The sequence below is a fragment of the Staurois parvus genome, unplaced genomic scaffold, assembly GCF_062004578.1.
Source record: "Staurois parvus isolate SC_StPar_1 unplaced genomic scaffold, SC_StPar_1.0 ptg001476l, whole genome shotgun sequence".
NCBI classification, from domain to species: domain Eukaryota; kingdom Metazoa; phylum Chordata; class Amphibia; order Anura; family Ranidae; genus Staurois; species Staurois parvus.
The window spans coordinates 18,376-35,000 of NW_028319272.1; the positions used below are offsets into that span (position 1 = coordinate 18,376).

General features: G+C 45.0%; 1 protein-coding gene across 1 annotated transcript in view; it reads left to right on the forward strand.

Annotated features, from left to right (window-relative positions):
• The first annotated feature begins 1,151 nt into the window (after positions 1 to 1,151).
• Positions 1,152 to 16,625, forward strand: part of LOC149435784 (peroxidasin homolog) — a 53,633-nt gene continuing 38,159 nt past the window's right edge. The window contains exons 1-6 of the mRNA XM_089662438.1: positions 1,152 to 1,379; positions 8,810 to 8,881; positions 12,388 to 12,459; positions 14,112 to 14,183; positions 15,765 to 15,836; positions 15,916 to 15,987. Coding sequence (XP_089518564.1) covers positions 1,225 to 1,379; positions 8,810 to 8,881; positions 12,388 to 12,459; positions 14,112 to 14,183; positions 15,765 to 15,836; positions 15,916 to 15,987 — 515 coding nt within the window. The 5' untranslated portion in view covers positions 1,152 to 1,224. The remainder of the gene's footprint in view (positions 1,380 to 8,809; positions 8,882 to 12,387; positions 12,460 to 14,111; positions 14,184 to 15,764; positions 15,837 to 15,915; positions 15,988 to 16,625) is intronic.

The following is a 16,625-nucleotide window of genomic DNA, read 5'->3' on the forward strand; positions in this document are numbered from 1 at the left end:
GTGATCTGAATCCCATGAAATATCTATGGAAGGAGCTCAAACAGTCTGTAGAAGACACCCTGAGACAGCTGGAGAGGTTTGTGTGAGAAGAGTGGACCAAACTATACATTGGTGGGAGCAGAAGTCTCCATAAGAGTTACAGAAATCACTTGTTTGCTTTGAGTACCTCAAAAGGTTGTGTAACAGAGTATTACCATGAAGGTTCCATATTTCTTGTTCATGCCATTCTCTCTATTTTATTTAAAAAAAAAAAAAAAAAAATGAAGTCGTATCAAAAGCAAAGAGCAAAGTCTGTTTTTTAATAAATACAGAATAAAAATGGTGGATGTCAGTTTCAAGTTGCTTTTGAGAGCATTCTGGGTTTCTGTATCTATCATGCTAGGGTGCCAACAGATTTGTCCATGGCTGTAGGTTTCTTTTTTTAATTTTTTTTTTTCTTTATAATTTTTTTAATTCTTTCTCCTTTTAAAAATGTCCCCTATACATTAGGCCCTTTCTTTTTTATATCTGTCCCATATACATTTTAGGTTCCTCCCTTTTTTTTTCTGTCCCTTTTTGTTTTGTGTCCTACATACATGACATTTATACTTTTTATGCTCTGTATACATTTAGGTCCCTTTTTTTTTTTTTTTTGCAGTGTCCCATACACATTTAGGGTCCCCCACCTCCTCTTTTTTTTTTTTTTTTGTTTTATTTAGCAGTGTCCCATATACATTTAGGTCCCCCTTTTTTGGCAGTGTCCTGTATGCAATTAGGTCCCTCTCCTTTCTTTTCTTCTTTCTTCTTTTTTTTTTTTTTTAATAGTGTTCTTTACATATTAAGGTCCCTTTTTTATTACAGAGATACATTTTTATCACCAGTGTATGTCCCACATATAATTAGGTCCCTTTTGGCTATGACCTGTATTCAACATTTAGGTCTATTTTGCGTGACAATGCCCCATATATATTAAGGCCCCTATATCTCCTGTTTTGCCCCCCCACGGTGGGCAGTGTAGCGGAGGGGGGGGGGGACACCTCATTTCGCCAAAAAATTGACTCCCATCCAAGAGCAGATTAGGATATTAGGCGCTCGGTGGGACACATTAGGAGGAAGGCTGCGTCCCGGCCGAGGGGTGTGAGTGACAATAATGAAAACCACATGTCCGGCTGCTCCCTCCTACACAGGCTGGGAGTCGGGGAGGGTGGCTGGCTCATCAGAGCTGCACAGCGCACACTTGTCACCATGCCCTGGCCGTTCTATTGCCTGCTTTTCCTTTTTCTCACCCCCCAGCAGGTCCTGTCTTGCCCCAGCCGATGCCTGTGCTTCCGCACTACCGTCAGGTGCATGCATCTGATGCTCGACGCCATCCCTGAGGTGCCCATCCACACCAGCATCCTGTAAGTCCTGTTCTCAGATTTACTGTATAATTGTATGACTTTCCTAGAGCATGTCGCTACGCAGCGCCAAACTGATCTGTGCGATTTGAGTGGCGCACAACTATTACCAGTGATTTATATATATATATATATATATATATATATGTGTGTGTGTGTGTGTGTGTGTGTGTGTGTGTGTATGTATATGTATGTATGTGTATATAATATATATACATACACACAATCGGATACATTTTTGTAAAAAAAAAATTTATATATATATAATTTTTTTTTTTACAAAAATGTTTCTGATTGTGTATATATGTATGTATATATATATATGTGTGTGTGTGTGTGTGTGTGTGTGTGTGTGTATATGTATATGTGTATATATGTATATGTGTATATATATATATATATATATATATATATATATATATATGTGTATGTGTGTGTGTGTGTGTGTATATGTATATATATATATATATATATATATATATATATATATATATATATATACACACACACAATCAGATACATTTGTGTAAAAAAAAAAAATATATATATTTTATATATATATATATATATATATATATATATATATATATATATATATATATATATATATATATATATATAATTTTTTTTTTTTTACAAAAATGTTGTATCTGATTTTTTTATACCAGCAGCCACATTAGTAGTTTTTTGTTTCTGTTCTCAAAGTGTATGTAAGCCCTTCTCTTATTTTGCTCTTTTTTTTAAACCGATAAATACAGTCAAAAGTGGTTTTTTTTTTTTTTTTTTTCTGTTTTGATTAGTGCAAAGAAAAAAAAAACCTGTTGATCCTGCCAAAAATTCAGTGCTGTTCTTAGCATTTTGCAGTCTTGTTTCCAGCAGTGTTAGGACTACAGAACACCTCCTCCTGTGCCATGACAAATAGGGAGGTGTTTTGTGGTCCCAACACACTTCCTGTTCTAGGTTGACAACACTTTGCTTCTATAAATACAATGATACTCGGTGTTGTCACCCTAGGTTAGAAAGTGTGTTACTGCCATCAGTAAGTAAATTGTAGAGATCTTGATAGAAAACTAATGCAGCCAGCACATCTAAGAATGGGTAATAGACAATATAATGATTTGGTGTTCTTTATGCTTTAAAAGGGGCACAAAGCTATAATGTATTTTTGTTTTATTTTTTTAACCGTCAACTTCTTTTGTTTGATCCTTTTTTTGGTCTTTTAAATATATTATTTGAGGTGTTTCATTATATCTGTTTGATAACTGGAAAAATAGCTGCCAGAAAACTTGTGGTCTGATCATTTCCTGTGTGTTCTGCTCCCTGCAATCTCTGTGGACTACAACACCCCTCCCCTGCTATGGAGAAGAGAGGGAAGTGTCCTTTAGTCCTAAACACTCCCCGTCTTAGGGTGACAACGCTGCCTAGTACTGTTGTCAACCTAGGACAGGAAGTGTGTTAAAGGCAGGATCACCCAGTTGAAACAAAGGGGGAAAAGTGTCAAGTTAAAAAAACTAATGCAGCCTCAACATCAAAGGATCTGTAAGCTGAAAAAATATCCATTTTTGTTCTTGGGTATAGATACGCTTTAAGATGTGCATTCCAAGTTGTCATTTTTTTTTGGGGGGGGGGAGGGGTTGACCTATGTAGCTGCATAGGGCTCTAATTTTGTTAAATTCTTCCACATGTCACTGCATGTAGTCATGCTACAGCCTCAGCGGAGACAGAGGGTTCTGATCTTTCCCTTCTCCATTCAATATTTAAAAAAATGTTTACCTATATGTACTCTTTCATTGCTTCCGGAGTTTGAAGTCGCACATTGTTGGAGTTTTCTTTTCAAGCGTAATGTTGCATCTTTTTTTCAGTTGTATGCGGAGTAGTGGTGGAGCCCCTGCCCCCCCCCCCCCCCATAATTACTGGTGTACACAGCTAGACCTCAGCGTCCATAAGTTCAACACCTGCGTAGCGTCTCCTCTCTCCAGCTCCATAAACATGAGAGTCTTAGAGAATTCCCGCCGGGCTCCGGGCTCTGTAGGCTGATTACAAGCAGACGGACTGGAGACTGGAGCGCAGCGCTTTTTGTCCACAGGCCAGGCATGTTCAGGAATGCATGATGTAAGGCAGCGACAAGTTCGCCTGTCGTCATCTGAATGCCTTCCTGGGATGGAGCCACGGCGATCTGCGTAAACGCTGCTGACAGTGTGACATGTGTAATCGCTTGGAGCTGCCTGGAGGTAGAGATGTAAAGAGGACCGCTCACTGCTCTGCTTAAGTAGAATGTTCATCTGTCCATTATTATAATTTATGAATGATGGAGAGTCTGTGCTTATTATGTGTGGAGAAGACTGGAGTTGGGAGGCACTAAGTGGCCCCTTGAGGTCAGGACGGTACGGCCCCTTGAGGTCAGGACGGTACGGCCCCTTGAGGTCAGGACGGTACGGCCCCTTGAGGTCAGGACGGTACGGCCCCTCGAGTTCTAGAACGGTACGGCCCCTCGAGGTCAGGACGGTACGGCCCCTCGAGGTCAGGACGGTACGGCCCCTCGAGGTCAGGACGGTACGGCCCCTCGAGGTCAGGACGGTACGGCCCCTCGAGGTGAGGACGGTAAGGCCCCTCGAGGTGAGGACGGTAAGGCCCCTCGAGGTGAGGACGGTAAGGCCCCTCGAGGGGAGGACGGTACGGCCCCTCGAGGCCAGGACGGTACGGCCCCTCGAGGCCAGGACGGTACGGCCCCTCGAGGCCAGGACGGTACGGCCCCTCGAGGCCAGGACGGTACGGCCCCTCGAGGTCAGGACGGTACGGCCCCTCGAGGTCAGAAAGGTACTGCCCCTTCAACTGGCTGACCCCATGCTGATCTTGCATACTGTATTTCAAGCTCCTGTGTGCCCATAACAATGCCATCGTTACAGTCGTTATTTATCCCAGCTCCTGAGTGGTCTATTTTTTAACAAACCTGTTCTAGACTGGTTCACCTGAAAGCTCTACTCTCCATGAGGAGACCGTAAATGCCTAAAGGAACATATTAGGAAATACATATTTTTGACATTGTTTTTTCTTGTGATTCCAGGTCTTTGTTTTGCTGGTAACTTATAATAGGCTTGAGCATGAGTCCCATTTCAGGTCTGAGCCCCATTACATTAAATTTCCAGGTCTGGGTTGCTCTAGTGTTAGAATTCTAGGTCTGGGTTCCTCTAATATTAAACTTCCAGGTCTGGGTTCCTCTAGTATTAATCTTCCAGGTCTGGGTTGCTCTAGTGTTAAAATTCTAGGTCCTTGTTCCTCTAATATTCAACTTTCGGGTCTGCATTCCTCTAGTATTAAACTTCCAGGTCTGGGTTCCTCTAGTGTTAGAATTCCAGGTCTGGTTTGCTCTAGTGTTAGAATTCTAGGTCCTTGTTCCTCTAATATTCAACTTCCAGGTCCTTGTTCCTCTAATATTCAACTTCCAGGTCTGGGTTTCTCTAGTGTTCAACTTCCAGGTCTGGGTTCCATTGGGATATCAGGCTAGACCCCTCAGGTCCTCAGTGTTCCTGTTGGCCTGTCTTCCCTCAATCTGAAATCGCTGTGCTCAAAGTGCCAGTTTGTCATATGTTCTGTAATCGAAGGTTTATGGATTCCAGGTGTGGGTCCTCTAGTGTTAGACATCCAGGTCTGGGTTCCTCTAGTGTTAGACATCCAGGTCTGGGTTCCTCTAGTGTTAGACATCCAGGTCTGGGTTCCTCTAGTGTTAGACTTCAAGGTCTGGGTTCCTCTAGTGTTAGACATCCAGGTCTGGGTTCCTCTAGTGTTAGACTTCAAGGTCTGGGTTCCTCTAGTGTTAGACATCCAGGTCTGGGTTCCTCTAGTGTTAGACATCCAGGTCTGGGTTCCTCTAGTGTTAGACTTCCAGGTCTGGGTTCCTCTAGTGTTAGACATCCAGGTCTGGGTTCCTCTAGTGTTAGGCATCCAGGTCTGGGTTCCTCTAGTGTTAGACTTCAAGGTCTGGGTTCCGTTGGGATATCAGGCCAGACCCCTTAGGTCCTCAGTGTTTCTGTTGCCCTGCCTTTCCTCAATGTGAAGGCGCTCTGCTCAATGTTCCGGTTTGCCGTATACTCTGTAATGGAAGGTTTCTGGCTCATCTCTTGAAGGGAGTTCTTTTATTTTAGAAACATCTCTCATCCTGAGACAGAAATCTCCGATCAGCCAGTTCTGATCACCTACAGAGAAGGTCACATTCAGAAAAATGGAAATCTGGGATAAATCAAAAATAACACGTATGATGCAGTCTGTCAGGAGCATCAACACAGCAGGTTTTGTTATTCAGAGTCCCCTCTATAACATAGTTTTGTTACCTGGTCATCCTGCCAGTAGATATTTTACTTTTTTCATTTCCTATCACAGGCCAAACTGTCCAGAAAAAGCTGTTTTTTTTTACCGCAGATACCATATAACTCTTCTGCGGGTGCTTACAAGGGTATTTGTTATCCATGTGGAGTAAATCCTCCTTCCAAAAATGAAAAAACGAGTTTCTGTAACTATATAGAGAAGTGTTAGCAGGAGTTGTGCTTTACTTTTTGGCCTCTTAATGTCAATTAGAACTAACCTGCCTACAGGGTGACAACGCTGCTGTCTGATTTCACTGTACAATAGAGTTGTCACCATGTTGCAGGTAATGGAAATCTAATGGATCAACTGAAAAATAAAACTATATTACAGGGGGAATCAGGAAAATGAAAACTGCTTCGTTAATGCTACACCAGTATGTGCAGGAGAGGAGTACAGAGGGTATGATGGGGGCAGTATGTACAGGAGGGGAGTGTGGAGGGTATGATGGGGGCAGTATGTACAGGAGGGGAGTGTGAAGGGGATGATGGGGGCAGTATGGAGAGGAGTGTGGAGGGGATGATGGGGGCAGTATGTAGAGGAGAGGAGTGTGGAGGGGATGATGGGGGCAGTATGTAGTGGAGGGGATGATGGGGGCAGTATGTAGAGGAGAGGAGTGTGGAGGGTATGATGGGGGCAGTATGTAGAGGAGAGGAGTGTGGAGGGGATGATGGGGGCAGTATGTAGAGGAGAGGAGTGTGGAGGGGATGATGGGGGCAGTATGTAGAGGAGAGGAGTGTGGAGGGGATGATGGGGGCAGTATGTAGAGGAGAGGAGTGTGGAGGGGATGATGGGGGCAGTATGTACAGGAGAGGAGTGTGGAGGGGATGATGGGGGCAGTATGGAGAGGAGAGGAGTGTGGAGGGGATGATGGGGGCAGTATGTGGAGGGGATGATGGGGGCAGTATGTAGAGGAGAGGAGTGTGGAGGGGATGATGGGGGCAGTATGTAGAGGAGAGGAGTGTGGAGGGGATGATGGGGGCAGTATGGAGAGGAGAGGAGTGTGGAGGGGATGATGGGGGCAGTATGTGGAGGGGATGATGGGGGCAGTATGTAGAGGAGAGGAGTGTGGAGGGGATGATGGGGGCAGTATGTACAGGAGAGGAGTGTGGAGGGGATGATGGGGGCAGTATGGAGAGGAGAGGAGTGTGGAGGGGATGATGGGGGCAGTATGTGGAGGGGATGATGGGGGCAGTATGTAGAGGAGAGGAGTGTGGAGGGGATGATGGGGGCAGTATGTAGAGGAGAGGAGTGTGGAGGGGATGATGGGGGCAGTATGTAGAGGGGATGATAGGGGCAGTATGTGGAGGGGATGATGGGGGCAGTATGTGGAGGGGATGATGGGGGCAGTATGTGGAGGGGATGATGGGGGCAGTATGTGGAGGGGATGATGGGGGCAGTATGTAGAGGGGATGATGGGGGCAGTATGTTGAGGGGATGATGGGGGCAGTATGTGGAGGGGATGATGGGGGCAGTATGTGGAGGGGATGATGGGGGCAGTATGTTGAGGGGATGATGGGGGCAGTATGTTGAGGGGATGATGGGGGCAGTATGTTGAGGGGATGATGGGGGCAGTATGTGGAGGGGATGATGGGGGCAGTATGTCTCAGAGTCTACATATATATTTATTCCCAGATATTTTGTTCTCTTTTTGCATAAAACATCTTGGAAGTGGTTGCTGTATTCTCTGACCTTCTGTATGGGTTTTGCTGCCAGCGTTCCGTGCTTCTAGGAAGACATAGATGGAGTTCTTCATCGGTGATGTCACCGAATGTTTTCATGTTCGCACGCATCCTTCTTACTCACAATGAGGACGGAGTGTGTGCTCCGCAGTGTAGCCGGCTCCAGCATGGCAGGGTTCCAGGAACCGTTCATTCGATGTGGATGGCGCTGACCCTTAGCTGGACACCAACGTTCCATACAATTGTTCTGAACGTTCTCCTATGGTCAGCGCAGCCACCAATTACGTGGGAATAATAAACCTGAAGTATAGCTAAAGCCAAAACTTTCTTTTCGGATAGAGACATTTTACAGTTGTCACTGGAACAGGAATAGAGGGGAAACCTTTTAATGGGGGCACCTGATAGGGTGACAGCTGCCTAAATGCGGATTGTGTTTCTGGAAGTGAAACTAAAGACCTAACAGGGGGTCTAACCAATCTCTATCCAAAACGAAAAAAAAAAAAAGGTTTTGGCCTGGATATACTCCGAGGAAGAATCCATCTAAACTAGATTTGTCCCCTTGATGCAAGTCTAGCCTGCACTTGACATTGGCAATGCTTTCCAGGCACTGGTGGCCACCTCTAGAATGTACGTTGGCTGTGGTAAAATTGTATGGGCACCCTGAGAAGGGAGCTGGTCTACAATGCCCAGAGCTTGCTACTGTTGGCCATCTAAAGAATTCAGAGTCCTATTTGGTCATGTGAACATGTAGGACCCGAATAGTACTTAGCAGAGGTCCTTGTTAAAGAGAACCTGTCAAATGAGAGTTGGTAATTAAAAACAGGAAGCCAAGTGAAGCATTTGCTCTTTCTGATCAATCTGATTGCTTGCTTAATTTTTCCAGAGAATTAGTCATGTAAAGTCTGGGCAATTCTAGGCTGTGTCCACAAATATCTGACACAGATCAGCCCCTGCCACAGCCTCTCACTTGTGGCTTGCTACAAAGTTGCAAAGTACCGTCTGATCACTGGGGGAAAGGAGATGGAGGACATGCTTCTTCCTGCCTTTAGCAGACTGATGACATCATATCAGCCTAGGCAAAGGCTCAAGGATCGTTTTTTGTCGAAGGTGCAGATTTTTATACTGTTGCTTTATTTTGTGAAGCGTTCGTAATTTATTTATGTAAATTTACTGACAGGTCCACTTTAACACATACATTTCTGCAGATATTGGGGATAACTTTGGAGCACAGGTAGATAAAGACTCCTACTTTTTACAGGGCACTGAATCAGAGGGTATGCATGCTATGTCAGTGCTACCAAGGTCACAATGGTGGTGTACCCCAAACCGGTGTTCAAATCCATTACCATACAGGGCAGCGACATATCATCCATTCTGCTTTTGTCTCCACAGGGACCTGAGATTTAACCGTATCCGAGAGGTCAATTCTGAAGCCCTCCAGAAGCTGCCGAACCTTCACACTCTGTAAGTTGATGTTCTTCCTCTTTATTTGAATGGACAGGAGGTAGGATTGCGTGTACCCATGTGGAGATGAGCGCTGGGCAAGGTTCCGGGTATTACCAGCCAGACCTGTGATGATGGGAATTCTAATCATGGTAATCCATCCTATGTAGAGAAACGTAGGCTTCGCTTCTAGGAGCTCCTAGGAGACAACTCTTTCCTCTTTGGCTCAGTCGTATTAAATTTGATGAAAAGCGATGGCAGTCGTGTCCACCAATGCATCGGTTTTGTTTTTCTCGTTCAATAATAAGTACAACCAACCAGTTAGGGGCATTACCCCGAAATGGTTTTCTACATTACAAGGTGTACAAAAAGTTTTTAATATACCTTGCCAAAAGGGATGTAACGGAACCGACCCAGTCTGCGCTTGGGTACTTCCGTTATAATACTGCTTCCCCGTCCGAACACCGACCACGGACACCACCGCTGACCATACAAGACTAGACGACACTAGTCTGTCCGAACACCAACCACAGACACCACCGCCGACCATACAAGACTAGACGACACCAGTCTGTCCGAACACCGACCACAGACACCACCGCCGACCATACAAAACTAGACGACACCAGTCTGTCTGAACATTGAACTTTTTATTTGAAACTCGAACTGGCTTTTTATATACTTAGGGGACAGTCCCCCCCTCCCTGCATAATGACACAGGGCGGGACAATCTACACTTAGCAACAAGAGACACACAGGTATTCAAACTTCACACCAGCAGACAGTCCCATCAGGAGGAAGGGCTGCTGGGGACACCCCCCACTAAGCTAACACACATAAACACATACATCCCATAATAGTTTGCTCCCAAGCAAGACACACAATAGAACAATGGGATGCAACCACATGGCATTAAACAATCAACAACCCCCCCACCCCCAATATTAGGACAGATCACCCTGTACCCCGAACAGGCACAGGGTGACTTACACATAGGAGGGATATGGGGAGCTGAGACAGGGGTCTCCCCACCTCACCAAAGTGAGCTGTGTTCCATGGGTCCCCCACCCAAAGTGACTCCTGTCACAAGGGTCTTTTCATACATTTGATAACATACAATTTATGTTCCATCATGTAGTAGTGAAGTACAGATATGAGGATGTGATGGATGCGGACATTATTCAAGCTTTGATTTGTTGTCAACATCCGTAACAGGATATGTTAATGTTATTAGTTTGCCATTCCTAGTTCTGAATTGGATGGTAATGTTTGACTAATAAAAAAAAGAAGAAACTGGGAGAGAAGGGAAAGGAGGAAGGACAGCTAGTGAGAAGACAGTCTTACAGAAAGGGGGGTACGGTATTTGAAAGGAAATGTAGGGGGGCAGGGGAGAGAAAAGAGGAGGTGAAGAAGGGACGTTCCCCCTCCTTTTACAGGCTGAACCGGTAAATTGGCAACTTCAACTCAAAGCTCTTAGGGAGCATGAAATCCACGGGGACCAGATTTCCAAGAACTTGGCCCGGTTATCTATAGTGACAGCTGATAACTTCTCATTCATCATGGTTCCATTAAGTCTTGAATGAATTTCTGAGAAAAGTAAGTGTGGGGGCCGTCCAGGAATGAGCGATTGTTTGATTAGTAGCAGGAAAACATGAAAGTGATTGATTTTGCTCTATAGAATGAACTGCCTTCGGGAGATTTATTCAATAGTGCTTCTGCCGGGTCTTTGAGCAGGTTACAATCCAGCACGGTGTAAATCAAAGTGTAGATGTAGATCCCAAGCCTGCAAGCATGTGGACGCATCCACCAAGTATGGAGCATTGTACCCACATCGCCTTCATTCCTACCATGTGATTGGAACACAAAAGCAGATTATTGACAGATCAAACGAAAACGTGTGCTGGAATCTCATCTCAATATCATTATTCTGTCTTTATTTTGAAGTCATTTCAACCGTTGCCATTTATTTCTATAATGCGCCCTGTGCTGGCAGCACATAGGAGAGTCAGACCGTGGTCCTGTCACACAAAGCATCAGTCCGGCTCTCCCCCCCCCAATGTTCCGACTCTCCTATATGTTGCCAGCACAGGCGATTTTAACCCATGCTGCAGCACTCAGTATAAAGAAGCACCAAAACAAAACGAAGTGCCCCATATATATTACTGACAGGGTTCCCCACTGCATTCAAAGCTCAAAAAAAGTTTTGGCTGGGCATACACTTTACAGTGTTACTAAAACCACAACAGTAAAAAGTTTCCTCACTTTCTCTAAAACTAAGAAATTTAAAGTGTTACTAAACCCACAACAATACAATCAGTCTGTAGATGCAGTAAAGCATGCTTGTTATACTCACTGTGGAACCTAAGGGGTTAATCCTCCGCATTGTATAAAAAGGTTGTTTGATCCTGTCTTCTCTGATCCTCCCCTTCTTCTACAGTCCCCAATCCATATGTTGATAGAGTGGAGCCTTGGGGGCAAGCTGCACATGCTCAGTTTGGTGTGTATTGCTAGAGAGTTTTTTTTTTTTTTAAATTATTGGGAGAGTGCATGTGATCAGCACAGGGCCAATCAAGGCTGTCCAGATGGAGGGTCAGGGGTTCTGCATCCTCCATAGGACAATCAGGGGAAGAGCAAGCTTTAGCCAGTGCTCTGCTAGACACTGGTAGAAGTCACAAGACTGCTCTAACTGCTGATGAGAAAAGCTACTTAGCAGTTTATATTTACTAAAATAATTGCATTTCCATGTTGTGTGTACTGTGGGAGACCAGATATAGTGAATGCAGGGCCTGGGGAGAGCGGATATAGTGAATGCAGCGTCTGGGGAGAGCGGATATAGTGAATGCAGGGTCCGGGGAGAGCAGATATAGTGAATGCGGGGTCCGGGGAGAGCAGATATAGTGAATGCAGGGTCCGGGGAGAGCGGATATAGCGAATGCGGGGTCCGGAGAGAGCGGATATAGTGAATGCAGGGTCCGGAGAGAGCGGATATAGCGAATGCGGGGTCCGGGGAGAGCGGATATAGCGAATGCGGGGTCCGGGGAGAGCGGATATAGCGAATGCGGGGTCCGGGGAGAGCGGATATAGCGAATGCGGGTCCGGGGAGACCAGATATAGTGAATGCAGGGTCCGGGGAGAGCAGATATAGTGAATGTGGGGTCCGAGGAGAGCGGATATAGTGAATGCGGGTCCGGGGAGAGCGGATATAGCAAATGCGGGGTCCGGGGAGACCGGATATGGTGAATGCAGAGTCCGGGGAGACCGGATATGGTGAATGCAGAGTCCGGGGAGACCGGATATGGTGAATGCAGAGTCCGGGGAGACCGGATATGGTGAATGCAGAGTCCGGGGAGACCGGATATGGTGAATGCAGAGTCCGGGGAGACCGGATATGGTGAATGCAGGGTCCAGGGTTTAGTAATACTTTAAATAGAGCCCTTTCTGTAAGGTAGAATGTCAGTGGAGAACTGACCTGTGCTGTCATTGCTTTGCGTCATTTCTTTTTTTTTTTTCTTTTGTGCTTATTGCAGGTTGCTGAACAACAATCGTATCCAGCGGCTCTCTGAGAAACCATTTGAGAATTTGGAAAATCTGAAGCATCTGTCAGTCAGACCTGTTCTCTGATACTTCCCTTCCCTCCACTTTTTGCTTTACTGTCATCCTTCTAAAGATCATTCTGATTAACTGTGGCAGCTGCATGCTGGATTTCTAAAGTAGCAGGACACAATAATGATCAAATACACAAAAGGGGGAAAAAGTCAAATACAAAGAACACTAAATAAAATAAAACTTTCCTGGTCTCTGTCTTCCTCTCCTTGCTATCCTCCTAGTCCTATCCTCTGCTGGGTTTCTTCTTCCACCCTGGTCTCCGTCTTCCTTTCCTTGCTATGATGCTTTCCTGGTTTTCTTCTACCCTGGTCCCTGTCCTCATCTCCTTGCTATCCTTGTAATCATATTCCATCCTAGTTATTCATCCCTCCTGATCTCCGTCTTCCTCTCCTTTCTATGATCCTACTCATATCTGCTGGTTTACTTCTTCTATCCTGGTCTCTGTCTTCTTTTCCTTCCTATCCTTCGAGTCATATCCTGTCCTGGTTTTCCTTCTTTTCCGTTTTCTCTGTCTTCCTTTCCTTGCTGTCCTTCTAGTCATCTCTTCTAGTTTTTTCTAATGTGGACCATGTCTTCCTCTCCTTGCTAACCTTCTAATCTTATCCTGTCCTGGTCTTTGCCTTCCTCTACTTGCCGTCTTTCTAGTCATATCCTGGTTCTCCTTCTACTCTGGTCTTTGCCTTCTCTATTTTCCTTGCTATTCTAATTGTATCCTCTCCTGTCATTTCCATCTTCTACCATGGTTTCTGTCCTTCTCTCCCTGCTATCCATCTAGTCATGTCTTCTCCTGGTTTTCCTTTCTCCACCCTGGTCTCTGTCTTCCTCTCCTTGTTATCCTTCTCTTGGTTTTCCTTTCTCTATCCTGGTCTCCAAATTCCTCTCTTTGCTATCCTTCTCTTGGTTTTCCTTTCTCTATCATGGTCTCCGTCTTCCCCTGTTTGCTATCCTTCTCCTGGTTTTCCTTCTTCTTCTCAGCTCCCTGTTTGCTCTCCTTGTTGTCCTTCTAGTTACACCCTCTCCTGGTTATCCCCAGGTCTCTGGCTCCTCCTGCCTGCGTGTCAGAATTATACCTAAATTGGTGGCTTCTTCTTTCTGCCATCCTCCCAACTCCTGGCTCCCTTTCTTGCTGTCCTTGTAGTCACATGCTCCACTGATTATTCTTCTTTTCCCTGGATCCTTGGCTCCAGACTTCTCTGCTAACCCTCTACTCATCATATCATCATCTTACCAAGATCTCCAGCTCCTTCTGCCTGCCATCCTTCCTATTCCTTTGTCCTTGACCTATCTGTCTTTGCTGTCTTTCTTTCTTGTTTTAGTTTTCTTTCCTATGCCTAGCCCCCTTTGATTTTAAATTTCCATACTACACATGCACATATATCTCCTATCCAGGAAGCTAGTTCCTGTCCTATCCCCTCTTTACCTTACTTTGGTCCTTTACTACCCCATCCTTCCTCCTGTAGTGCCCCTCATCATACTAGCTCCTTGTCTCACTAAGGTCCTAGTCTCCAGCGCACTCTTCTTCATCTTTGCCAACACCTATTACTGCATTCCATTCTCAATCGCCCTATTGTCTTTCCATGCAGACATCATTCTTACCACTGATGGTCACATATCCAGAACCTTCATCCTTTACATCTTCCCACAGATACCTGTACAAGAATGAAATCGGTAGCATACAGAGGAATGCGTTCCATGGACTGGGCTCACTGGAACAGCTGTGAGTATTGCAGCCAACACCGGCATTAACATCGTTCTCAACCACTTTCAGCTTGATCTCAGCCATACCCAAGTTTTAGTGTCATATGGCAAGACTGGTGGTAGGCCACCTCAATATACTACTTGTGCCTGGACACCCGCTACACTACATCAGTCAGAATTCTCTGCTACTGTACAGAAGGCCTTCTATATTATGATGGTCTTACAAAGAACTTGAGTTATCTCCATAAACCATGGTCCAAGTTGCTCCAACAGGGAATAAGTCCCTCCTGTACCCCTTAGTCAATCTCTGTGGATCCTCCTAGTCACATTCCCTCCTGGTTATGCTCAGGTCTGGCTCCTTCTGCCCGTTTACCATGTCATCATCATGTTATTATTATGCCTACATTGGTGGCTGCTTTTTTTTTTGTTAATTTGAGTTATCTCCTTACAGCCACCAATTAGATTCATATTCTCAGGTGATTGGTGGCAGAAAAAGCTTGACACATTGGTACATTAATAAAAGATAAAATCATCTCGAAGTCTCTCATCCCTACACCCTTCCGCTTTTTGTAGCTAATATAGAGTCCAAAACCTGACACCCTCACAAACTTCCTTAAAGTGTTACTAAAATATATCCGGTCTCCCACAGTGCACAGCACATGGAAATGCAATTATTGTAGTAAATATAAACTGCTAAATACCTTTTCGCATCAGCAGTATATAGCAGTCTTGTGACTACTGTCAGTGTCCAACTGAGAACTGGTTATTCTTGTAAGAAGAGTTTTCATTCTGCTCTGATTGTTTTATGAGGCTGCATGAACCCCGACCCTCTGTCTGGACAGTGCTGGATTGGCCCTGTGCTGATCACATGCACCCTCCCATAGAAAAATAAACTTTTTAGTAGTACACACCAAACTGAGCATGTGCAGAGTGACTTCTAGAGCTCTGTACTATCAGCAGATGGATTGGGGACAGTGAAAGAAGGGGAGGATCAGAGAAGACTTGATCAATCAGACAGGAAGAATTAAAAAAATAAAATTTTTGCTGTTGTCTTTGTCCCCTTTGTATGGAGCCCATCTCTTTTCATACTGGTAGGCATTATCACCAAATAGAAAGTGATAAGAAATCTAGAATTTTAAAATTGTCACCAGATCAAAAGGCATGGATAAATCTTCCCGGGGGGGGGGGGGGGGGGGAGGGGTTGGCAACTGTCTCCCTTTTTAGAGATTTCCTCTCATTTCCTTTGTTGCATCTCCAATAGGACACATAAAAAGTAGACTGATGGGTTTTAACCCTTCCCTACTCTGTCCAAAACTTTGGGTTTCGATACACTTTAGGTTGCCCTTCTCTGCACAAGAGGTCCAGTTCTGCAACATCCTTTTTTGTAAAGTGGAGTTGGACCTTTGTAGACTAGTGGACATTCACAGAAACAAAAATTTGACCCTTTTTTCTGTCCGTCGCCAATTTTTCACTTGCGTAATATTTCCTCGTCATGTTGTGTGGTCGTTGTAGATGCATATCAAAGTTCTGCTGCTGTCATAGCCTGGTAGACATGACGTTCACCAAACCCATCCACTGTATCTGTCTTCCCCTCTTCCAGGTATCTCCACTTCAACAACCTGGAGGCTCTGGACGTCAACACTTTTGGGGATCTGCCGAAACTGGAGAGACTGTAAGTGGTTGCAGTGGTTCAGGCCTTGTAAGTTGTTCTATTACTTTGGCTTTGAATTCACGTCCTGTCCCCTCGGCAGGTTCCTCCACAATAACCGGATTTCCAGGATTCAGTCCGGGACCTTCTCTCAGCTTCCATCATTGACTCGTCTGTAAGTTGAATGTTTGTTACCCCAAAGGAGTATGTCCTAATGGGCACCTCCACCCCCAACTGCTAAATAGCAGCTTTAAAATACAAGTGGCAAAAGATTTGCAGTGTACATGATTTCCCATGATTCCTCCTACCTGTACTATGCATTCTGCTGATGTGCCACTACCCCACCCCCTCACTATATTGCTGCCACCAACCCCACATAAGTAACCCCCTTGTACCATCAGCTTATACAGCCAGTTCTGCCACCACCAGACAGAGTTTTTATTATTATTTATTATTTCAGGTACTTATATAGCGCTGTCAATTTATGCAGCTCTTTACATATATATTGTACATTCACATCAGTCCCTAACCCTCAAGGGGCGTACAATCTAAGGTCCCTAACCCTCAAGGGGCGTACAATCTAAGGTCCCTAACCCTCAAGGGGCGTACAATCTAAGGTCCCTAACCCTCAAGGGGGGTACAATCTAAGATCCCTAACCCTCAAGGGGCGTACAATCTAAGGTCCCTAACCCTCAATGTACAATCTAAGGTCCCTAACCCTCAAGGGGCGTACAATCTAAGGTCCCTAACCCTCAATGTACAATCTAAGGTCCCTAACCCTCAAGGGGCGTACAATCTAAGGTCCCTAACCCT